Source organism: Lepisosteus oculatus, chromosome 19, assembly GCF_040954835.1.
Source record: "Lepisosteus oculatus isolate fLepOcu1 chromosome 19, fLepOcu1.hap2, whole genome shotgun sequence".
Classification (NCBI taxonomy): Eukaryota; Metazoa; Chordata; class Actinopteri; order Semionotiformes; family Lepisosteidae; genus Lepisosteus; species Lepisosteus oculatus.
In genome coordinates, this window is record NC_090714.1 from 13969184 (window position 1) to 13995692 (window position 26509).

The following is a 26509-nucleotide window of genomic DNA, read 5'->3' on the forward strand; positions in this document are numbered from 1 at the left end:
CACTGAACCGTTTAAAAAATTCACACAGAAGAACTTAAGAAAAGTAACAAATAGAATGAGCCATTCAGCCCATCTAGGTGTTTCGTAATTGCTAATTAATCCAATAATTTGGTGACTAAAGTTACACACAATATTCTAAATGAGGCCATATTATTGTATGAACAATTTTAACATGACATCCATCCCATGTATTTAATTCTGTCTGTTGACTACATCACCTAACATTTTGATTGCCTTTTTAATTGCTTCTTCATGTTCCATTTCTGGGGCCCTGCGGGAATTTGCTCTGTGCTTGAAGATTGGATGATGCCTCCAAACTGTAGGGACCACACTCTTCTGCTTGTGTTTTTCTGCACTCCATGTGGTGCAGTATGTGGTCAAAACCAAATGATCAATTTTCTTCAGTCCTCTCAGTCTGCATGCTGGTTGTGTCAGGCAATCTTTTTGCAGGCTTCCTTGGCCGCGGATGAAAACGGTTTTGAGTCCTTCACTCACACTGTGGGACCCTCTTACTATCCCGCTCTGATGAAGACCCACACCCCCTTGACCCCACTGTGACCCCATCCAGCAGGATGGAGGGCAACATTAGAACCTCCTTTATCTTTGAGAAGAGAGAGAGTGTCTCCCTGCATTAATCACAAATTCTCTGCTTATGCAAACCATACTATCTAGATAAACTGTGATTTTTCTTTTTTTTTCTCCCAGGGCCTTTATGCAGATTTCTGCCACTGATTTACAAGAACCTAAATAAAACAGAAGTGTATATAAATTAGCACTTGCCAGGCGATCTGATGAGTGTTTTTTAAAAACAGATCATACATGAAAATTCCAAGGAATTTCTTTCAAGCATATAGCTTTGAATGTGTAGCTTTCAAGAATGAGTGTGATATAGTTCAGATATATGTACACACAATGTGTATACAGTATATATAATTATACTTTTTTAGAAAAAAATGAAATGTTGAAAAGCTGAAATATCGTCAGGCTTTGCCAGCTTAGCATTCGGATTGCACTGGTGCATTTGTTTGAGATGTTAATAAAATTCAGGATTAATTATGTAAAGCAGCTATTACAGAAGAAATAGGGTTTTCTAAAATGCTAATTTTATCATATGTAACAGTAACAGCAGCTGTTCAATTAAGCAAACAGGACAAACAAACGCACGTTGGAAATGAATCGTGTGCAGTGATGCATTGATTATCAAACTGTGAAAACAGCAGAGTTCCATGTTCAATGGACCACAGTGTTACATCAACCATTTCCAAAAAGATCTCAGCATGCCAATTAACAAACAGAACCCGGTCTCCACAGATAACGCAAACACTATTTACGTTCCAATTAGAACCTGATGCCCCATCATCCTTTGGGACAGCAGCCTGCTCTGTGTATGTTTGCAAGCTTAGTGATACAAACTGGGTAAAGAATATTAATAGAAAAATCCCCTGATTACTCAATCTTGCAGACAGAATCATTTCTGCTCTTTATCATTTGGTCACCATTCACCACAAGCTGTCATCTGGAGAAAAACCTCTTAGGCATCTGCATGTTTTCATTAAAAGTTAAACATAAAGCTTAATAGATTAGGACCTCTTTAAAAAATTCTCTGGATCTGAGGGTACATAGTACAGGAAAGTGCCCAATTGTCATTGTCTGGGACACTAAGAATATAATACATATTTAACCTGCAATCTTTAAAAAGAATCTATAAATCAGATTACTCTATATAATGGTATTTTAATGTTTCCTGCATTTCAGTTTATTCTGAAATTTACAGGTTTATACAGGTAGGTTATGTCAGTGTATATCAGTACACATGTACTACTGTAAGTGTCAATGTTAGTGTGAGGTTCCTTTACTGTCAGTTGTACTACTGCTGTTTCTCGCACTACTAATGATGATGATGCTGCACTGGGTTCTTAAACTGAAGATAAGACCTACCCCATAGGAGACAACATCACTCCAAATATTTGAAAGTCTCATTCAGGACATGTAATTGGGTTCACACAGTTTACTCTGTATTCCTGAGACGCAGAGAGTAAAGGCAGTGTTCCTATTTAAAACAACCCCTCTGATGCGAAACGTTGAAGCTCCTTCACTGACTGCTGCTCTTTGCGATCTTGCGCAGGCCAGCTCTACTGCGACAGCAGCTGGGAGACTGGGAGGGGATGTGACTGAAGGCATCCTTCTCCCTTTCAGCCCTGCATTGCCTGTCAGAGCCAGGGACTGTGTGCACCTCGAAATCCTACTGTGTGCGTCACAAAGGATGCAGCGAAGCACTGCATCGTCACATCTACCTTCTCTTTCAATTACCGTAGTCTGTTCCTAACTTTTTTCTAACTTTTGTTTTTAAATACGTTTTTTTTATGGCTATGCTGAACCGAATGTTTTTATTCAAACAAATGAAAATACCCAAGCAAGATTTCATTGTTTTATCTTCCTTACTTATTCGGCTAGAACATTCCCCATAGTAATTCTGATCTCTGAGATTGAATGTTTTAAAGTTCCTATTGGAGTCACTTTACATTGGCTGGACTCCTGGCTTGCTGAGGTACAGGTAACTGAATCTGATAGATGCTTTTGAAACCTGGAGCTAAACAGGCATTCCATTCCTGCGAGTATAAAATCTATAGTCTAATTTGCAGAAAGAAAATCATTAATGATCAGTTCTGCTACAGCGGTTTGGTAATGTCTCGTACAAGGTCTGCAGAGATGTTTCATACTTCTTCTCTGTTTGATGCTGTCTTCCACTAGTGTGACAAGTTCTCATTCAAGGCTATGGATGAACATGAGGTGCAGATGTCTAAGGGGTAATTTCAGAGCTGGCTGTTTTGTTTTCATTAAACAATCTTCCAGCAGTTCATCTGTTAGTATGATTTCACAGCAATCCACATTCAGTGTGATGAGTCCTTTAACCATTCACTAATCCATACCTGTGGTAACTTATTGCCATACACAGGCTCTTGAATAACTACTCTATAATGAAACAGAAATAATGATTTGAATGCAAAAAATGAATAAACAATGAACCCATCAGACCAATCTCATACAAGCTTGCTCAGTATAATTGCATTTTCAAAATCACAATGAATTGTACAGTGGCCACTCCAATCATCACTTTAGACATAAGAGTAAAACATCATTAGCAATTTTTAAAAAATAACATATTTATGAACAAAACGTTACGAGTTACGTGTCATTATTTTCAAGACTTGTTTGGATTAATTTAGAATGCTTTAAAAATAACCACAACATAATTACATATGCAGTGTCTTTTGATTATTCTTCTAAAGGGAATCATTGCTTTTCATCAGATTTGTGCCCAACATTGGATCAAATGTAACAGATCGTTTGTGAAATACCTTTGTATTTGAATTGCGAGGGGAAACTACAAATAATTAAAGGTCTGTTACTAAACCTCAATATTTATGCTTCATCTGCAAAGGGGTTTCATTTTAATACGTGTCACAGATTGGAACACATCTAAATTTAGTTTCCCATTGGATGTCAGGACTAGAATCTATATTCCTTCATTTTACACTGTCACTTTTTAATTTCCCTCTCCTCATCAAAAATTTACAATTTTTAACTGAACGCTCAGCAAAGAATGATTTGTAATAAATATAAGTAATGTTTTCTAATACTTTCTAATGAATATTTAATGTTTATATCAATTTGAAGCAATCAATTCAAGCCTCAGTGGTACCCTGCTACTGGCAGATGTAGAAAGGGGACATTAGTTAAACATATTATGGTCATGCTGTTTTTAAATGTGTTTATTGTTTTAGACATTTGGCTTTGAGATTTCTTTCCTAAGCAGTTCATTGGAGAGATACAGAGGATACAGAAGAAGCCACTTCTCTTATTTTTCTCCTTCTTTTGGGATTTCCAATCTTATCAGTAGATAAAGTTACAGTATTAAATATATGAATATATATTATTCAATAATGTGTATTTCTTATTTTGCAGACATCATTTTTTTTGCGGGACTGTTCATTTTAATAGATGTTTGGTTACATTTTCATTTTTCTTACTCAACTATCCTCAGATTGTGTATAAGGATAAGTTAGCAGTCCACACATCAAAAGAAACTCGAAACTGGATATACTACCGTGAAATACCACAGGAGATTTGCACTGTGCACATTTAACTTATTGTTGACCCGAACAGTTTCTTTTCTAATACTTACAGTGTGTGCTGAAATTAGTTCTTCATCTGCACAATTCCCATATTGATATTTATTTCATGTTACTTTCAATAATCAATCCACCAGGCCAGAAGCACATTAACTTATGACAGTGGACTTGCAATGAATTATAATGCCAAAGTAGCTATTTTTTAATAATCAGGTTGAGTTGAGTCCATTTACAGTAGGAAGATTTGTTTTTCAAGTTAATTTGTCTCTGTCATCTTTGGCATTTGCTATTTATGAGCATTAATGCATTCGTGTCACTACTACTCTCAGAACAGCTAGACATCTTCACTCTATCATATATACATACAGTATATATACTGTATGTGTGTGTTACACATAAATAATGTTCTCTTTCCCCATATGATTAAAATAACTAGAATACATCCTGATCTGTGTTTATTTACTGAATAATATAATTATACAAATCTTTAGGATGTTTGTTGTTTCAACTTATTTTACATGCTTGACTACTCACACAATAGTTGTACCTGGAACGCTTGCAGCAAATATTTATTGTACATTGATTACTATGTTAATTTATTCAGTCTAAGTGCAGCTTTGCTTGCTTTCATTAATGTAATGCAATGTGGGAGTCCAATGCAAAAATGGCGATTGCATTTTTGTTTGCATTTAGTTGCAAATTAAGCTTAAAAATTTTGAAAAAACAATTTAAAATTCAGCATAATGAACTGACTGATGAAGCATCCAGGAAGCTTACTTAAATAGCTGTATTGATTTAAAAAGGCTAGAATTAAAGAGTAATTTCCAAATGTAAATATCAAACCATAAGAATGACAACAATGCATTTTTGTTAAGTAGTGTTAAGTCTTTAAAATACCTTTTGCTTCAGAGAGAATTTGCATGATATGGGTGGCCAACTGATGGAGTGAAGTAAAAAGGTCTTCCATAATAAAAGATCTTTCACAGGATTCTTTCTGACAGACCAGAAATGGCAAATAGAGCCAGCAGAGCTGTATCAGCCTAGCAAACTTGTAAGAGGAATGGCTGGGGTAATGTTCATGGACAGCATGCACATCATGAATACTTACATAAATATCTGCACCATAAAATCCATCCTGGTACACAACACTGGAAAGATGCACACACAGAGAAAAACATCCAGGTTAGTGCACCTTCCCATGCAAATACCAACAACCCCTGCCCCGCGGGGTTAGTGTGGCTAACAGACACACAGGGAAGGAAACAGTGGACAGAAATCTTAGCACATTCCACAGGTGGGTAAGGAGGCTGGGAATTCGCCGCTCCAGGGCTGGTGACAGGGAAAAGTGAAAGCATGGTAAAAAATACAGCAAAATGTTGCAACACTTGTAAAACATTTCTCCCATCTCCCTTTATTAAAGTTAAGTAACAGCTGTGGCCAATATGAAGGGATATGGTAATGTGGTGTAACAGATCTGCTTGTTGGTTTAGACTTTTTTCTGAGTTCAGACTTTGCTTTAAAATATTTTCCAGTTTAAGTGCATTATTTCCAACAACTTTTGCACACAGAACTCCCCTCAACCTGCTGACTAAGACTTTCCTGCCTTATTTCTGACTAAACAGCTCTTAATGGGTGATCAGCTGATGATGAACAGACACAGGTGGCAATGACATTGTGTCACTCACTCCCTCAGTGAGTCAGCATTGTTTCTTCTGCTTAAGTCTAAATGGTAATATTTCAGCTACTGTACCATGCCTGAATAAGGGCAGTCCTGAAACTCACTTATCACCACAACGTACCTACCATTTACAAACCTTACTCAGCATTTTAAGAGCCAAAAGTAGAATAGAAATAGATGAAGTAAATTAGTAATTGATTCAGGACTTTGGTGGAACAAAAACCAGCAGTCACTGGGGTTACCCAGGACTAAGACTGAAAACTACAGGTCTGGAGTAATCCAGCAACATAGGAGATACAAATTGTTCACTTGGTCTCGCATTTCCACTGGCTCAGGTCCACCGAGCAAGCCTGCAGTTGACAGCAGAATTCAAACCCATTGAAATGGCATAGTATGCCTTGCATTTCAGAGTGTACCACCCATGAGACTCATCTCCACAAAGGGAGAGCAGTACAAGTAAGAACCGCTTGCGATGAAAGTTCAGGAGAAGGACAAGACCCCAAGATTCGACCCTCCTCCACATTAATACGAGACATCTGATCTTTCCTCTGCCCAGCAAGTCTTCCCCAGCCTTGCAGGAGCTCCCTGGCCCACTTCACTCAACTAGGCCAAATGAGCTCATCCCTTTGGTCAGGTGGTCACCCATCTAGCCAATCTAGCCATAAAGCCACCAGAAGCTCTAGTATTCGAGATACAGAACTCTGCAGAGCTTTACTGTATCTCCTGAAGTGTTCATAATCATGGCTTGGATTCTGATGGCATACCTTACATAATTGAAGGTTTTCTGTCAACTTATTGGAAACAATATCAAGCAAAGTTCCATGTTCATGTTCAAAACTGAAAATTAATTATTCTACACCAATGTTAAATTGTTTTAAAATGATTGCACACTAATTAATCACTGTCCTCTCTGTTCAATGTAATATCCGATATAAATATGCCACAAAGTGAGAAATGAATCAATTTTCGTTTATGTGATTCAGAGCTCTTCTTCTGCTTGTGTGCTGTGACCTTTTAAACTATAAATACATCCTTCTAATAAAGCTTAACAAAACGTAATTATGTGAGGATTGATTAATTAATAAGTAATACTATTTCCAAAGACTGGTACAGGAGCTGAAATATTTTTGATTTCTCTGGAAGACTACATCGGATAAATTAATTAAATGAATTGCAGAAAGAGTTCCTCTGATTGCTAACCTGGTCTAACCTGAAGCCTCCACCAGTGAGCTGGAATTCACACGTTATACCAGCCAGTTAATGAACTGAGGTACTGAAAATAGAGTTTTAGTTACTTTCAAACTTCTCGCATATATTCACTGAGAAAATGTAGGCATTCAAGTCAGCATTAAAACTTCTTTATGACATCAGAACCCTTACTGCATATGGAAATATCAGAAACCTCACTAGAAAATGCAAAATGTGTGCCTTTTGGTCTAATTTACCATGGAAGAAAGGAGATAGAGTGGCTATTCGTAGCACATGCAGAGATCTTATGCCCGTGGCAGTTTGATGGGCTCAACATAGTTTAGTTTGAAATAAAACAGCCATCAAAATTTTCCTTATTTCCTTTAAGGGCTGAAAACTTTGTTGTGAAATGACAGAAATAAAATCACTTGAGGGCACAACGATACCCAAACTGCTGACATAGCAAGAAGAAAAACTACTCGAAAATATATAGATAGCATTCTAAAGTACCTGTATTTTTCACTCTCACTAAATATAACCACTGAAGAAGTTAGGTGGGCTCACAGCAGAGAGATGGTTTGGTTAAAATGAACTCTAGCCCAGCCTCCTTAAGCACCAGATGCTTGCAGTCTTCAACAGAAAAAAAATATTCAACTGTTAAAGGGTTTCTTTTTCCACAGCATTCAATCTCTAAGAGAATTTACATAACAACATGTGACATATAAAATGCTTAAAGCCACCAACCATGACAGTACAAATTACAGTCATTTTTCATTACTCTGTGCAAGGTGCACATCTTCAGGCATTCGGATTGGTCGCATGCTGTGTCGGTTTCCGTGGCGAAGCAAGACCAGCATGCACTGCACCGCACCCGCAGAAGCGTTGAGTCAGTGGGGCTGGGGTGTTAATGAGCGAGCTGGCTGGTGTGTCACTCACCCTCCGTAGGCTGGGATGGGGGGTGGAGGGGCAGCTGCCCGGAACGTGTTGTAGACCGTGCGCCCCCGCCCTCTTAAGTGGGCCCCTCTGTAGGCAGCCGCTGCAGTTGCAGCAGGATATGGGAAGCCTGGCACTGTAAAAGAGCAGGGAAAAGAGTACGGAACTTGAACCTTAAAACTCCCCCAGACTGCTGCTCAGCAGTTACATCAGACAAAAACATGACAGCAGCTATTCACAGCCAGAATATCCTCATGAACAATCTTTAAGGTGCTTCAGAAAGGTTTGTGTTTTAGTGGTTCTAACTTTACTGGAAACAGAAAACTCTCTACGCCATCTCAGTCTCTTATGTGCCGTTTCAAATATGCATAAACATAGTTCTTCTGTGGAAAGAAAATGACTCAAGATTCACATTAAGGACTGAAATGAATGTTGTTTCCTGGAACAAAAAATTGTGATCAAGACATTTGTCTGAACAGCAGGGCAGTCTTCTCTAGAGAGGAAATACATTACAGTTTCTATAACCATAATGCAAATTTAAAATGTAATAACTTTATCACAGAAAATGAGGCACCATTCCCTTTAGAACAGTAGGAGTTTCACTATCACGTTATTCTCAGAAACACTGAGAAAGTTAGTTTAAACCAAATGCAGTAACTTTCATGAATCTACTCTAACAATGATCTGGATTTCTCAGAATATACTGTATTCCTTCTTTACACAGAAAATGTTCCTTAAGTATCAAAGTTATATTTTGCATTTTTGGAGGAAAATGTAAAAATATAATAATAAAGTATTGTGCTAAATCTTGAAGAAAACTATTGTGCACAAACCAATATCATGCAGCAAAAAAAAACAACTAAATTCTCAGCTCCCTAATTCAGACTTATTGTGTTGTTAGATTTGATTACAGGACTATATACTGTATAGTTATTCTTAATTATGACTTAGCAACTGTCCTGTGAAATTGCCAAAATAGTTGAACAGCTCTGAAATCATTTTAATAAGAGGGTTTCCCTCAAAAATTAAAGCAGGCCCACACAGTGAAAGACATTCTGCCATGCCTGATCCTGAGCTTGCTGAATGTTGTTGTAGGCTCCAATGCTCCTAGCACAATCAGTTGTATCTTTGGAATAAGCACACAATAGCACACAATAATAATAATTTCATGAATTTCCATAATGCTTTTTATCCCAGAGGATTCCATTGCGAACAGGGGCTTGCAATTGTTTTATGTGAAATTAAGACATCAGCTTGTACTAAGTAACCTACAATCTGGTCTTTTGTAAACCCAACAGTTTTTATGTAACATACTGTATTCTGTAAATTTAAAGAAATGTATAAAAGCTTGCAAACCCTTTAGTTCAGCAGCTGTTTTGCAGCTCAATAATGTGCCTGAACATGCACTGGTCTGCATTCACTGAAATCCCACAACACATTTAAATGATGGTACCTCCTTCAGCACAGAGTATCCACTTAACATACTGAGACATTGGTTTAGAAATGTTGCTCCTACTGGTCCACTGGTTTTCCTGAGGTCTCCCATTCCAGTATTATCCATACTCAGCCTTGCTTAGCTTTTAAGATCTGATGAGATCATGCCACAATGTAGCAATGTTTTCGCTAATGATATGCACCTTTAAGATTAAGTGCATCACACTTTTATCACACAACATTTCTGGTTTCCCATATTTTTCACTGGAAGGCAACACATTGCATCCTTGAACATTCACTTAGGAGGGTTTAGATATTCTTTTCTTTAACAGACCTGTTTCTCCAGACAAAACAGAAATCAATTGCCAGACAACTAACAAATAAAACCAAATAACTATCTAGGGAGCAATGAAAATTAAAATGTTTTTTTTTAATGATTTTTACTATTGACATATCCCTGGAGTGGAAAAGCAGAACTTGCAATAAAGAAAATGCAGTGAAGTCAGGAAAACCACCTACTGTATAAAAAACTAATATGTCTAGCTGAATATCAGCCAGTTAATCTTAATAGGGTGATGACTGTTAGTAATGACACTTAAGAAGCTTAATTCAAGAGTGCAGTTAGTAGTGGTTTGGGGAGCGGGGGGTGGGGGGATGTACTTCAATTACACATATAAGTATTTCATCAGTTTAAATATTAAATTCTAATAGAAACATTGTATTGTAAATGGAGTTGATGAAAAATTGAAGGATGGGAAAGTGGCTTGCTGGCTCACAAAGGAGAATGCAGTTATTAATCTGTCCCATCTATTGTCACCTCGGTATTCAGCCCCTCCGGCTTAACAAAAACCCTTTTCTCTGCAATGAGCAGGCTTCTCACAGCAACTCTGTCTGGATTTAGATATTGAGATACAGCCTTGAAGCAGAAGTGCACACGAGAACACAAAGCTGTGCTCTACTTCTAAATAAGCAGGTGACAAAACCCATACACGAGCCTTCACTTGCTCAGTAAATAGACGATAATTTGTGGCAGACACCAAAGAAAGCTGCATACAAAATGTCACCGGAAAAAAAAATGTTTTCTCCATCTCAGCCAGATTCTTGGAATTATTTTCCATCTGGAGTACGTACTCTTTGGAGCTCTGTTTCAGTTAAACATGTAAAAGCGATAAGAAGCCGTGAATTGCTTGTTTATTAAGCAAAATGCTCTTGCAATGAGACTAACATCATGTGGGACAAGGTTGTATTTGTGACCAAAATAAGAAAAATAAATCGTACTACACATTAATCTGAAATGATTACATGGAAATTACCTCAAAGGACTTTGAAAAATTCAAAGAAAATCTAATAATGCATACATTTCTATATTTTAAATCTATATTTTATAGCACATATACAGTATATACGCTGAAATAATAAAGGAGTAAGATGTGCCAACTGGCTGCCTCTTGCTTGCAGACTGTCCTTATGTTCTTACATTTTATATTTTATTCTTACATTCATAGAGATTTTTTTTCCACAAATGTGTCCGTGAACATTTCTGATACACACGCTCAGTATCAGTTAAATAAATCTGCTAGTAATGAAGAAGAAGATCGAGGAGGCGAGCTCGTCCATTTCCTGCAGTAAGTGCGAAGTGTTCCCCTAGTGCAGGAAGGAAGATGTGCAGCAGGAAAGACTGCAAGGGGTGAAAACAGAACCGTAAAAGTTTTAGTGCTGAGGGACAGATTACAGCTGAGCAGATGCAGGGCCCAACAGGAGGTAGATTCTGCATCAAAGTCATAAAAGTATACAACCGCTTTATGGGATAATTATTTTTCTCATTTGTTTCCCGTTTACAGTTTCGAGGGAGAGGGCCCATATGCCTTTGGAAAGGTGCTCCATCACTGCCGAAAGACGCCGCGACCCCCCTCCATCTCACAGCAAGCAGCCCCCTCTTTAAAATCAGACACCCTTAAACATTTATTTTACAAAGTAAACGTTTAGGCATGCAGCTAGGCGAAATATTCTGGAACAAATTTACTGTGCGCCGCTTCAGTTTTAACAAGGCTGATAATAAAAGTGATGTGAGCGAGCGGTGCTGGGCTTGAGTCACAGAGGCAACCCCCTCAGCTCGTCTTCGGAGTCGCGAAGGGGAGCGCGGACGGATACAGCCACCACCGCTAGGACATATGGTCCTCTTAGAGAGCGGCGCGGTCGTTCTCGGCAGATTATCGCGAATTACAATGCTGTAAAACAACAAACGAGGGGAAAATGTGGAATAAATTGCGTGCAGTTCCTCGGCGTTGTTCCAGGAGACCAGACAAGAAGGGAAATAACAGAAAACACCGAACCACAGTTATAATCCATTGGGTTTTGTGCCGCTTTTTCTGGTGTGGGTTACACCCCAAGTTCTACAATACAAATACAGAAACAAAACGGGTTACACCTGGGAATCGGTCACGTTGCGTAAACGCATTCAGTCTCAGAATAAAGCTGCCTCATCCTCTGTGAGGCACTGGGCCGATTCCATTGGGATTCTTTGTCGTGTAGGAAGATCAGGTGCCCAACACGCCTAGAGTACTATTTCACACTCATGGGCAGAAGAAGAAGAGACGTCACAATTGAAAGCTAAAAAGCAATTCGTTTACAACTGATACTTTTGGAATAGGAAGCACTTTTGGAATAGGAAGCACTTTTGGAATAGGAAGAGTTGCAAGAAACTGGCTTTCCAGTCAGGTAACTGAGGCCCAAACTCTGGGCTCCTTCAAGAAAAACCCAGATACTGTACATTTTCAATTTACTTAGCTGCTAAACTACCACACAAACAAGATGGGCCAATGGGCTCCACTGGTTTGCAGTCCTGAACGGGTGCCTGGCTGTTACTGCTGCCACCCCACAGCTCTTGGGCCCCGGGCTTGATTCTAAACTGTACCTTTGTCACACGTCTCTGGGTTCTGTGGTTTGCTCCCACACTCTGGTTAATGGACTGCTGCATGCATGTGTGCGCTGTGGTGGTCTGGCGGCCTGTACAAAGTGTAGCCCTGTCTTGCACCCTGGACCTGCCAGGCAGGGCTATGGCTCTCTAAGGGTAAAGGGCTTCTCACAGCGGAAGGATGGATGACTGAAAAAGTAACAGAGAATGGGCTGGTCCTCCTATATTTTGGTCTCCACATGCTCCCCATCCAGAAACAATCCATTTTCTGGCTCATCAGATCGGAGAACTGTAGAAAGCTTTTTTTATTTCCTTTGGAATATTGTCCACTGGATTATATTTGTGACACTGCTGTTATATTGTTATTGAGCCGCATATTATTTTTGTACAGGAGAGCAACTATTAATGTGCTTGATGTTTTTTTTAACAGAACATTAGAAGCAAGGGGCAGCTTGCAGACACATCTCCACCAACCACTATAATGAGGGGACCATGAGGCAGCAGTGGGCAGCCAGGATTAGGTATCCTGTGTGGTATTTGGCATTTTGCTTGTCTTTCAAAAACAAAATTCTAGTATATAATTGGTTTATACATTTGTGCCCAAAGGAATGCAGATAACAGTGCATTGCTAAGCTTTTGTTTGTTGTGAGGATGCAATGCTTTTCATCTGCAGGCAAAGGCAAGAAAAAAGAAAATGAGAGACACAGAAGAACCTGTGTAGCTCTTGTTTTTCAAGGCTTAGAAATATTATTTAAAGGCATCGGCCAACTATGACTTCTGTTCCATCATCTGATACTTTATCATCTGCACGCGCTTTATCACACATTAAACACACTTTTGCAATGCATTAAAAAAAGAAACGCGTAATTAATGTACAAGTTTAATCACCTCTCTACACATGTATGGGTAATTTTTCATTGTTCATTTCCACTATGTAATCTCCCACTCTGACATTACAGCAAAGCAAGGACCAATAAATCTGCTCTCGTTTGTTCTTTTAATATTCATTTTTCCAGGCTACAGCTGTTTGTTGCCTCTTTCTATTACGATATGCACGAGACTCCATAAAAAGATTATGAAAGGCAGGCTGCGTTTCCTTCTCCGATGCGCCACTGCCGTTTTTTCATCTTCCCACATTTTTTTGGGGGAAAGACAGTAGATGAGTCTAGGATTGTCTTCCCTACACGCTGCGTGTTGGGCAATTTGTGATTAATTACCTTGCTGCAAAATGACAAGGCAGAGGGAAATTGACACAGCCCTGATTAATTAACTTTTTATGTGAGGTAGTTGCTTGCAAAACAGAATGTGCAGTAATTGAATCCCCTTGCACATACTGCCTTCCTTCCGGTAAATAAGCTGATTATTCTAAAGTGTCACGCAAGAGCAAACATTTTTTGTTAAAAAGAGTAGATTTTCAGAGCCAGGTTATTTAGATTTTTTTTTCACCCTGTTCAAAATAACTTTTGTTTATACTTTGTATAAGCTGAAATGTTCGCAATTTTACTGATGTTGTCATCAGCTATCATTAAGACCCAGATTGGTTACAGCATTCACACATTTAAATGGTACATTTTGGTAACAATTTAGTTTAGGAATTGCAGTTGACACAGTTTAGTTCATAACAAGCAATTAATAGTAAATTGTCAATTAATGAAACATTTATATTTGACAGCTGAGTTTTGTTAATAAACATATTATTGATCATTGGTAGGTACACTGGTTACAACTAGGTTATGAACACATTGCCTGCTAATCTATTGCAGGTTATGAAGGATTTATAATCCCTATTATAAATAATATAAAAAATAATTTATAAATGCATCCCCACATCTAATATGTCATATGACTGTCATCTTGTATTATATACTGTAGATAAACCATTTATAGGGAGCGTTTTGTACAATTGCTATATATTGTACACTATACAGTTTGTATATATACAATCATCTCACTGCTCAAAGTTAAGCATAACATGGTGAAGAGCCCCATCAAAAAGGGCGAAACATCTGAGATGACTTGGACTTCTAAACGCAAAGCTGAATTTGAAGTCCAGATGGTTTTGTACCTCTCAGGGTTGTGAAATGTTTGGAGATAATTCACATCCATTCCTAGATTTTAGAGTGATACCAGAACCAGTTCCTCATAAATCGTCAAAAGCTTTATATAAATAAATCCTCCAAAGAATCATTTAGTCAAGCAAAAACAGTAAGATAAAGAACTGCCCTTTAACATAAATCCCACTGCTTTTATCACATTCTGTGAGCATCTGAGAGTCCAAAGTGTTTAAATGGATCTGTAATGGATGGGAACTGTAATATCTGTAAGGACTCGCAATAAAATTATTTTCACCTTTCAGAAGTCATACCCATATTGTTGTTTATCCAATCCCAGGACAGCATAGTTTATCGTTTTAATATGTATCAGGCGCAAAATTTGAACAGCCAGTTTGTTTGCCGTCTGTGTATTTCTACAAAACAATATTCCGAGAAATATAAAAGGACTGATGTTTCAGAGATGTCAAAGACCCCAATATTTGCTCGTTAAGAGACATTAAGCTTTAGCACACAATCACACATTTACCTCCAAACATAAAAAGGAAACTCAAACAATCTCCAATGTGTTCACTGCCTGTGTAGTTGTATTTACCTTTTTTTAAATGCCAATTAGAGTTCTTAATTGTGTATGATTTATACTTTTAGTATTAAGCCAGTGGCTCACTGTGCTCTGAGGTATTATCAAGAGCAATTAATGTAACAGCAGCAAATTAGCTCAGGCACCTTCCAAAACATGTTTACATCTGAGCAGAAAAGATGACCATATTTCTGTGCAGGGTGCAGGTGATAGGCACACTCTCACAGTGTGAATAATGTACTAATCTGAAACATAGGCCAGCATGGGCACAGACATGCCAGTCTGTGGGTTAACACTCCACCCCTGGCCCAGAATAAAGATGAACAGTGGAATGAAGGAGAAGAATCCTTAATTACAGATAAAACGTATGAATAAATGATATGCTTGCATCTGTCAGCATGGTAGCCATGACAAACCAGCTCAAAAAAGCCAAACCAGAGCAATGTCACAAGTTTTTTGGACAACAACTGCTGGAGGTAAAAATAACCAGATCACAGATCATTCTTCAAGGCTGCAAAAGGGCTGTCTTCTCTGCCTTACTATACCCAAAATTATGATGCAAAATGTATTGCATACTGACAAAGATCTTTTGATTCTTTATCTTTTCTTATTCAGGTGTGGGTTGTATTTGATGGAGGGTTTCATTATTGCTTTTTTTAATTATTGTATGAAGTTAATGAAATTAAACTGAATGGCAATCATGATAAGGCTGTTTTAAAAATAAAAAAATAGGTTGGAAATGTAACTGTGGTAGAACAGCTCGAAAAAGATTACTAAAGATTACTAAAAGCTATTGACCAATATTTACTGTATTAGCTTCCCATACCTTGAGGGGAACTTCTGAGAGACAGAGATACTGACAATTGTGCAAAAACTCTCTGGCTATAGACCAGAAACTCAGTAACAAGTGGCACCGAGAAACAGAGAGTTCTACACCGGGACTGTGCTTCTACAAGGTGATCTGTTGTATTTTGCCTTGTTGTTGTACAAGAAAAAAATATATTTTAAAATGTTTTTTAACATGGGAGCTCCGGTTTTAAATGAATAAGACCCACTGTAGTTTTAAAACAAGAACAAAGCATTATAGAATACGGTAGGTGCCGAATGCTTTGTGAATATGATAAAAGATAAGATAAGATCACTTTATTGGCCCTATACAATTTCTTGTATTAGGAATTTATCTTTTCGCATACCCCAACTTGCTCTCCATGAGACACATGATATGGTACAGTATGTCAAGTCACAGAAACTTCCCATTTAACAATAAAGCAATACCCTTGCTTTTAAGTGTTGTTTTAACTTTTAAATTGAATATCAAGTTTTTCCTAGCTAATTAATAAAACTTAGGCTTCTGTGAAATTCTTTAGAAGGATTAATAACTACTGATCTGGAACCTCATTTAAACCATTAGTTTAATTAAAGAAGCTGATGGAAATTTTATCAGAAAATTATGCATTGAAGGAAAAATATGGGGTGATTAATAAGCATATCAACCAACTTAATCCTGCATTAGCAATGGTTGCTGGTCTTTATTACAGATCGGTGTATCATATTTTATGCTGCACTTTACAGTGATAAGTGTTTTCTGCGGTCCACTGCAAAAAAATCTATTAATTATTTTTACTTCAATAAATGAATGTTGTTTTTAGATATATCATATTAATATCATTTCATGTATTTAAATGTTAATCCACAATTCTTTTCTCAGACTGAAGTCCTGTTAACAAACTGGATTGAGACTGCAAAATGACCAGACTGCTTCACTACTGTGATTAAGTCATGACATGACACATTAAATGTCAACCCGGTGGACTTCTTCAGATTGTGGAAGCGCTTTAAACACTGAGCAAACACTTCTTTACCCAGATGGTTAAGTAACCGCAGTGTTTCCAGGACCTATAAACTTTTGACTCTCCCAGACAGGAAGAAAACACTGTCTCAAGACATTAATGTTTTATAGCAATAAGCTTCATTCAATATCATGGAGTAACTAATTCCAGATAAAGCACAGCAGCATTCCACCCACTCCAATCTCCAAAAACTATTACCTCCCAGAAGGCAGGTGTCCTGGAATGTTAAATTAAGGATCCCTGTTATTTTCTTCAATAAAAGTGCCTATATTTTCAATTCAGAATTTTCAGGAGCCTTATGCCCAGCCATACAGCATACACATATCGTAAAGAAATAAACAAACACTGCATTTTGTTTCAAGGATCGTAGAGTCTGCAGTCTAAGGAAAAATGTGATGTACTGTACTATGCCTTTGTGAAAAAAGCTATAAAACTCCCAGCTAATTGTGAGGAAAATAAAAATCACATGCTGAAGTTGAGGCCTATATAACAAGCTCTAGTGTTCCTGAGCCTTAGCCTTAATGAGGGCCACAGAAGGACAGAGCAGCAACTTTAAGGCTGCAGAAATACCAGCATACACACACATCCCTCGACAATGGCCAATCATTGTGAGCTGGCCTCTCAACACGGACTCCTTTGGGACACATGCAATGCAATTCACAGCATCCCTGCAGAACTGACAACCACTTCCTCTTCTTCTTTTCAAAGTGCAGCTAAACCCAACCCAACATGGAGCCATCTAACACATACACTACAGTACATATGTTTCTGAAGCACTTCCTAAACAGGACTATGCTGCTTTGAACAGAAAATGTATATAGATATGAAATATGAAATATGAAATATCCAGCACAGTGGCAGAACTCCTAATTTAAGAGTTCTTAATTTGTTTAATCTAGATGAAGATGGAGAACAATCCTATGAATGTGTAGAATTACTTGAAATTCAACAGCCCACCAAGCGTTTCATTGTGTATTTTTTATCTAAACTACCAATACCAGTCATAAACAGTTTACTGTACATAATATATTTATGTACCTACAATAATATCGTTTATGACCTTCAGACACGTTATGCTCCTCTTCTTTTTATGCTCAGCTACTAAAATTTCCCTTTAGTTGTAGAATTCCATATAAATATTCAATACTAAGCGGATTAAAACATACACAGTAAAGAGATTAAATGATTAAATAGTTTCACTAACAACCAATGCACAACGAGTGCCCCTGTCGGTCATTTTGGCCAGCCAAATCATGTACCGCGGTACAACGTGGTGAACTGTGGGTAATCTCGCACAGTACGGGGTTGTACCGTGCATTTTGACTGGCTGCATCTGTAGATGTGAGAAGAGCTCCTAGTGTATATTGTAGGCCTCTTTTCAAATCTAGCTTTTGGGGGATGAACTCTGGCCAGTGTCCATCTCAATGCTGCAGTCGAATGCGCTTGTTAAACAAAAATCTTCATTTCATTAATTAGCCTAGCTAGTGGATAAACTCGACACGTGAAGTTGTTTCCATGCTTCATGCAGGCAGTGATTTAAAGAAAACGACAGAATCTGTATGGACACAGTAAAATGCGTATGGACACTTGTCAAATGCAGCCTGGTCTCTCTGAAGGAAAATCACAGCTCGTAGAAGAGAATCGTGGCAAAGCAGCTCTAGGAGAGAAGCCCTTGGCTGACAGATCCAGATGTGGGCTCCTTTCAGGACTGTTTTTAACGTAACACCACTTGCAACATAATGACAGACTATGTGATGAGTACAGTTCCAGGCAATTCTTTCGATATTCCTTCTTAGAGTTACTGTACGCTCCTTCATTTTTAGCTGGCAAAAATCTTTTGCTTTATTGTGTTTTAACAGTTAAAAAGAAGGAGATTTTTTTTTTGGGCAAATGTGCTGAGGACATTAATATTGTCTGTGCAAGATCTCTTCTGCAGTCTGTGTTCTAACGATATCTTTACTTTTACCCAAGACAGAATCCCTTCTAGGCTACTGCCTGAGGGAAGACTAGAATAACATCATGAATTATCACTTAATAGTTTAAATTCCATTAAGAGAATTTTGTTTAATCTTGAAATAAAAAGGAAGACTGGGTGACACTGTGGTGCAGTGCTTATCATTGCTGGTAGTTTAATTAACTTCCAGGGAAAACTGGCCCTGGTTTGAGAGTGATTCTGTATCTTACAAGGGACTGGTGCCCCATCCAGGGCATACCCTGCCTTGCACCCACTGTCTGCCAGGGTAGGCTCCTGCTCCTCTGACAACTTATTAATAACCTTTTTGCTCTTTCCTGACTAGGTTATACCATATATTCATCTAACCTTTAGGACTTAGAGGCTCACCTGCAGCGATGTTTGTGAAATAAAGTGATTTTGCATTCTTGGAAAAAAAACGTATCTTCTATATCTATATCTTCTGTATAACCTGGTAACATTTACCAGGTCTTGCAAAACAAACACACTCTAAAGACTCTAAAGCTATCAGGATTAAAGCATTATTCCATTCGGTTAAACTTGTATAACTAGTGGGGATTTAACAGTAGTATTGAGTTGGAACAATGGCAAAAGCATTAACATTTATTCACACTCCAGCAACAGAGTGCGGAGTCCCACAGGGAACTAATGTTCCAACCCAGACTCAGACCAGCAAGGAGTGGACTATGGGGCTCGAGCTGCGCACTTTTGTGAAGTCACTCACAGCCCATGAACCAGCTCATATTAAAGGCAACATTTCTGGGCAAATAAACCAGACTGTTCATAGGGACACATTACATGGTCCAGAGCACATCTGTAATAATTCTTAGAAGAGAAATTTTGCATCAGGTGTAACTAGGGAAGTCATGGCTCATAAAAAAGCATATAATGTGATATTTACAATAGCCCGCAAGATGATTAATACTAGAGTATCCTTCTACAGGATTGAAATAGGGCTTCAGATGGATGATAATGAATGAACTCTTATATAAGAAAATTACATAGGACACACAACTCATATCATTTTTGTAGAGCCGTTCTTCAAAAATAAACTTCACAGGGAAGTTATGCGATTACAAAGATATTGCAGTTTTATCTCAAATTCAATAACACTGTTCCTTTGCAGTTACCTAGGTTACAGGAATGTTATCAAAGTTTTCCCATAAAGCCCTGTCTGTTCTGGAGCCTACTTTGCCCTGCTTTGTACGGAAACATTAAAATGTGAATTTCTCTTGCTGTCAGTATAAATGGAAGATGGCAGGTATCCCATTTGGCTTGTGAGACTCAGTTGTCTCAGACGAAATCTGGAAATTGTAAACTCCAAAAAAAATCATGAAAAGGGAGAGCTTTCTGACAAAAACAAAAACAAAATAAAATACAAATGTACATCGTTAGCATCCCTTCCGGACGGTTCTCTCATTTTGCTAGAAGGTTTTTCAGTTGATTTACATCGCGTTCCACCAGTTCTGACTTTAATAGCTGTGCTTCAAGTTGTCAAGACATAACTATATCTCAGATTTGCATCACATTAAGGGCTTCGTTCTTTCTTCTCTCGCTATTGATTTTGTCTCTCAGAGTAATTTTACTCAATTCTCATTTTCTTTCCCTCTCGCGGACCAGGGGATGCTCCACATTGGGAGAAGTGAGTTATGTAAATTCGAGTGGGGCATCATATGAATCTTGTTAGGCTTTACAGGGTTATAGCCTACTCTGACGGAATATTTAATCATAGAAATGAGCTGGCAGACATGATGTACAACGTGGTTCAGCCTTGCGGCGTGTGTCTTCACCGGCAATTGAGAACTGGTGAATTCGCCATTCATCAGTGCCATCCTGACAGCTTTGTATAACCTTCTGTTTTTTACTTATTTATGAAGATTAAAGATGCCTTAAATCAACAGTTTCTCCTCAGATACATCATCTTTATACCTAAAGTGGCTGAATTTTTCATCATTTGGCCGGCTGAAGGAGAGGATGTTCACCTAAGGGCTGTTGTCGGCCCCACTTTGGTCTGGGATAATTTGAGCACCTGACCTCTTATAAGTTGCAGCCTCTGTGAGCCCTGCAGTATTAGACCTTGAGCTCATAAATCAAGAGACCACTGAAAAACATATGCAAATTTCTTATTTAAAATTAGCCAGCCAGGGTTGTCATGTCTGTTTTTTTGCCAAGGGAATCCTGCAAAATCCCTTGGTTAATGTTTATAACAGCCTTCAGAAACAGATTTTTTTTAAAATGGACCACATTAATGTATTGCTTTTTTGTAAAAGAAGTCACTACAGTCTGATTTCAATTGTTTTGTCCAGCAACGTGCTTCAATGCTTCAGCTGATACATATTCTTAACTATTTTCATGCCAAAACCTTGACAGTACCATGATTAATAAATTGGCAAAATCAGTTTCAAATGCTATAGAGACAAAATGATCAATTTCTCTGTGCAAACAGAATCATAACATGTTAATGCAGCACATACTCTAATTAAACTTCTCATTAACTTAAAGGGGAGAAAGCTTTCCTACTCTGCATTCAGATAGGAAGAAAGGTGTTTTGAGATTTGAAAGGTGAGACGAAACTAAATCAATAGTCTGCCATTTTGTAATTAACAGAATGTGCACTGAATTAGGAAAATTAGTGTTTGAAGAAATGGAAAATATTGATTTTAATTTACAAAATATATTCCAACCCCTCCATGCCCCAGCACAAGGAGACTTTCAGTTTTTTTTTTCCTTTTCTTTGCATTGTTTCAATTACCATAAAATAGCAATATTTTTCTTCCTAATGGGAAAGATAACGGCGGAGTGCAGAGGGTCGGGACTGGGACTCTCCAGTTCCAACAATGAGCTCACTTTGAAAGATGACCGGAGTGCTTGCTTTCAGATATCAGAACCCAGAGGAACCTCAGAGGCCTTCAAGTCTTCCCCAGTGTTCAGACAGTGTCTGAAAGATGTGTCTCATTGTGAGTCGTGAGTGCGAGTCTGTGGGCCGACAGCCATTTTCATCCAGCTACAAGAGGACCCACTGGCTAATTGGAATAAACAGTCACTGGCTGCCAGGCCTCCGAGGTGATGCCAGCGCCTGCTTAGTAGCAACACAGAGATCCGGGCCAGGTTTTAAATTATACACTGTGGGAGCACAATATTTCTCTCCTGGGAGCCCCCCCCCTCCCATACTCCTTTCTAAATTAGCTCTCACAAAAATCTGGACAGGATATTACAGTGATTTCTCTATTTATTTATTCAGATCAACGTGGATCCCCCCAGCGGCCTTGCTGCTTGCCGCCGTTAATTCTCCCTTTAGTGAGCATGTTACCAGCCTTTCTGTAAATCCTCACCTTATGGTAATCTTTTAAGGACATGGAAAAGCTGGCTGTCTCTACTACCATCTTCTGGCTTTAGTGATAAAGCTGACCCTGTGGCTTTCCATCCCTTATTGAAATGCTTGTGTTAAAATCTGGTGTGTGCGTGTGTGATGGGAGAGGAGTGTCAGACACAACCTCCTCAGAAAACTCAGAGTTTTTCACTGGACTCCTGACAACGAGCAGATGAAACCCACATTTCAGCACCAGCCGTGTAGAGCACGCGATTACAAGCCCATCTATCACGCGGGGCTCCATAGCCACACGACATCAGAAAGTGAGGTGCTGAGAAGACACTGTCACAAGCAGACGGAACTCATTGAATTCTCATTATTTTTGCTCTTCAAAAAAGGTGTTTCCAAACCCTGGCAGAAGGAGAAAATTTCACTGAAAATAAATCATAATAAAACATTCAACCTGAACTTACATACAAGCAAACAGGATTCAATGATATCCTTCAATTAATGACTGCACATTGTGCATTTACCTGCATAGAATTCTGGGCTGTAGACGGCACCCACCACTGGATTCAACTTCCAGCCTACAAAGGAAAGAGACACCTCATTAGACCGCACTCCTCTCCTACTCTTGGCAAGATGACAAACAATCACAGCTGCAATATTGAGTTTTACTGGTGCAAATTTAATTGCGCATGGGTTAGAGGTTAGAGGAGGTTTCTGAAAAAGCAAAACTGTTTTTCCTTTATGTTTTCTGCTGACAGCAAAATCTTTTTTTTTTTGGACTGAATAATAAAAACAACAGCAGAACAAAGTTTCCATCCTCTGGCATCGGCTCCAGCTACTCCCAATACGAGTCACAAAGCGTGACCGGAGGACTGGCGTCTCGAGTCAAGAAGTGGTCTCTGCTGAGCTGGCTCGATCCAGCCTGTCCCTCAGCCAGTCTCGCAGTATAGGAGACAGTGGGTGGAGGGGCTCTGACAGACTTTCAGTTATACTAATGGCTTCTCAGTTTGTCCGAGAAAAATCTTCCGAGATGCTGGTCGATGCTTAAAGCTGAAAGGTTGTCTCATTTTTCATCTGAACTCCCACTCCCTATTCTTGATGGCTGCATCGTCTAACTTTCCCGAGCCGTCGAAGCCAAGACTTCCATTTATCATGGAAATAACAGCAATTAAACTTAACTTTGTCTCGTCTACGAGTCATGTGGCAGCCCATAACTGTGTGGGTTAATCATGTGTGACAGGAGCTAACGTCCAGCAGTCTCAGGGCTGCCGAGGTACCCTGGTTCAAGCCATCAGAGGAAAACAAGCCAGGCCCTCTGGAAAATATTGATTGCCAAGAAGCTGGGGATTTATTTACATAAATTACAGCTTAGCAAAACTGAAAGTGTTTTAAAATAAATAGCAACTATGCAATCTAAAGCTTTTTTAAAGTGTGTTCAAGTCATGCAGGTTAACTCATGTATGCCCATACTGCTTCATTTTACTACGTATATTGGATTGAAAGAATGGGATTTTGTTTTAGACTGAAGTAGGATACCGTACCAAAGCTGATGAGACATCAAGGTTGGCCCTGGTTTTAAATCTGACAGCTGTGTGAACAAGAAGCTCAAGCAGGGCAAGTGACTTACTTTCCAGGGTCACACAGAGATTGACTGACCAAGGAGCTGATACACTGGGCACCATTTTGAGGCTTTTTTGTTTCATTTGGGGTCCAGAGCTTTTGATGCATTCTGGGAGATTTTACATGCCATTTGGCTACATTTTTAATCAACGCTTACAGACAGGTCTCAAGTACTGTTTCTTATCTATATTACCTTGCTGCATTGCCATTTCTAGTTCTGTATTTTTTCTGCTCTTTTATCATGAAAGAAACGTTCATTTAATTGATAGGAAATAAAAAAAAATGAATGAATGCTTGCTAGCAGGTGGCGTGAGACATGGCTATACTGGCTATACTGCTCCTCTCCTGAAACCATTCATCTCTGCACTGCCATCTTATATATCTCCTCCACTGTCAAACATCACTTTAGCTCCAGCCCACCTTTGCTGTCTGCAACCCATATGTAAAAATGCAAAGCTAATAAAAATCAATTATCTTTTTATTATATCCATGATCTTTTATCTTGGGTTGTCCCCAGCAGTTCCATTTTGCATGATAAAAAATAGCCCTATTTGCACTGTTTGTTTTAAAATGTCATCTGTCATGTCAAGGCCACAAAGCGATCCTAATGTTCTGACGATGCAGCTGTAAACTCAGAGATGTGAAAAGCTAGAGTTAATTAAAACAAACTGATCCCACCAATGTGATGCCCATAAAAGTCGTTGACAGCGCATTAAGTTTTGTTTTATTATAAATGGTGTCCTGACCCACTCATGATTTCAATTTGCAGTTTTACAATGCACCTTGCTACTCTGAACACAGGCCCCTGCCTTTAACAGCTGACAGTTGCTCATTTGTGTCACAGAGGAAGATTCCTGTCTGCCGTAGCCTCATTGCTTTCTAGTGTTTAAATTGGACTTTTTCAGGCCATGAGGGCTGGCTTAATTATGAGACGCCGGGTTTAAAAGTGAGCTGATTCCTCCGTGCTGTAAACTGGCAATTTATTAAAAGTATGACTGCCCAATTCTGCATTCTCTGCACTTCTATAACCTAACTAATGAGCTCTCTTAGACTGGCATTTTTTTTTAAGAACAGACAGTTGCTTGCCTATATATTAAGAGATTTCCTCACATCAATGTCTGATGCTTTCACTGTTCTTTTAAAATATTTAAAGCATATTGCTAGACAGACAGACTGATACACTCATTGACATATAGCTCCAGATACTGTACACAGACAGATTAGATACAGTAGGTTAAACTGGTGTGCCTTGAAGCTCAAAATGTCACACACACCAAACAATTGTTGATGTTGGTTGTTATTGTGATGTTAATTTATCACAGATGGTGATGAATTTAATAGATTCTGCCAAGCTGTACAACAGAAGAACATATAAATGCAACTGTGAAATTATGGCATTGTACAAGTCGGGCCTACATAGTACGCGTTCCTGTATGTTTAAAATTAAAGATGTACGAAATAGCAGCACTGTGCTGATCTCTGCAGTATGCCCTTACAGCTTGGCAACTTTAACACTTTTACTTTGCCATGAAAAATGTAAGAGCCGTGCCTTCCTTTGTTCCAAACAATCATGAGATCATAAGGAAGGGAGCCATTAGCAAATCAGATAGCTCCTGATCTGGGGAAGCTAACCAAGAGTGACGCTATAAAGCTCCCTGTACATATGGTATTTTAAACCAGGGCACTTCTCATTGATTTCCTATAAACTCGGAATGCAGAGCTGTCAGTTCTCACCATTAAATGCCCAGTTACTTTTCAAAGCAAAGGCAAGTGCTGGACCTTATGCTGCAGCTCGAGAGAAAATCCACCCCTTTCCTATTTCTTCTCCAGACAGTCACTGCCGTGTGCGCCTCACCCCTCACACTTAGAAGAACATTTAAGTGTGAAAGATTTAAGACGCACTCCCCTGATCTTTCAGTGCTCCATTTCTCTAAGGTTTTCCATCTGTGAGCCGTGCATGGTTATAGAGAAGGGCGAGTGAAAGAGCTGCTAAGCACTACTTTGCTCAGTCCAAAATGTTACACCTGGCAGATCAGTGGGTGGTGTCCTTCTTCTTGGGCCAGAATTTACAAACCAGCACTCCAGCATGGAGGGGAGGTGCTACCCTTTGTACGACACATTAAACTGTGGTTCTTAATAATGTGGTCATGAAAGACTCCCTGGTTGTAAGAATAGGGGTTTACCCTGGAGTCCTTATTAAATTCCACTCTGGCCAATTCAGTTCACAAATTCTCGCCCCTGCACCTGATCAGTGGGGCTGCAGGTGCAGAATGGCTGTTGTGCCCCACCTAGGTGGGGCTGCACTGCAGTGGTGGATGGAGAGAGTCCCCTCCTACTGTACTGTACATGTAAAGTGCTCTGATCCTCTGGGATAAAAAGCACAATATAAATCCTATTATTTCAACATCTGCGTATGAGGGGCTCCGGATACACCTTTTCCTCTTTACTAGCCTTTAACAGCACCACAGGCTAGGCAGCCATAGAAGAACTTTTCATACGTTTTCATACATTCAGTAGCTAGCTTTTGCATCTGTAATACAGACTTTAAAAGCTATTTGCCCATAGACGATATGCAGCAACCACGTTGTGAGGCAGAGGGGTACACCAGCAGACTCTAGTACCTGAGAGGTTGAAGTTTGACTTACCATTTGCATAAGGGTTGACTGTCTTTTTATTTGTCATTACCCGTGCTGTTGCATTATTAACCTAAGCACAAAGAAGACAAAATTAGTATACCCTGGAATGGTGTCTGTGTCCTCATACTGTACATTAATTTACTTCATCTAATAAAAATGCATGCATTATCATTACTGTATTTACATTCAAATAAATATATC

At 38.9% G+C, this 26509-nt stretch overlaps 1 protein-coding gene across 24 annotated transcripts in view; it reads right to left on the reverse strand.

Annotated features, from left to right (window-relative positions):
- rbfox1 (RNA binding fox-1 homolog 1) overlaps positions 1-26509 on the reverse strand; it is a 644474-nt gene that overhangs the window by 18388 nt on the left and 599577 nt on the right. For 13 of the 24 annotated variants that reach the window (XM_015360450.2, XM_015360458.2, XM_069181081.1 and 10 more), the window contains 4 exons: positions 26318-26378; positions 22577-22630; positions 7936-8068; positions 2931-2973 (listed from right to left, as the gene is read on the reverse strand). In XM_015360450.2, coding sequence (XP_015215936.1) covers positions 2931-2973; positions 7936-8068; positions 22577-22630; positions 26318-26378 — 291 coding nt within the window. Of the gene's footprint in view, positions 1-2930; positions 2974-5241; positions 5282-7935; positions 8069-22576; positions 22631-26317; positions 26379-26509 lie in introns of all 24 variants that reach the window. The other 11 variants (XM_069181079.1, XM_069181077.1, XM_069181076.1 and 8 more) reach the window with 2 other exon arrangements.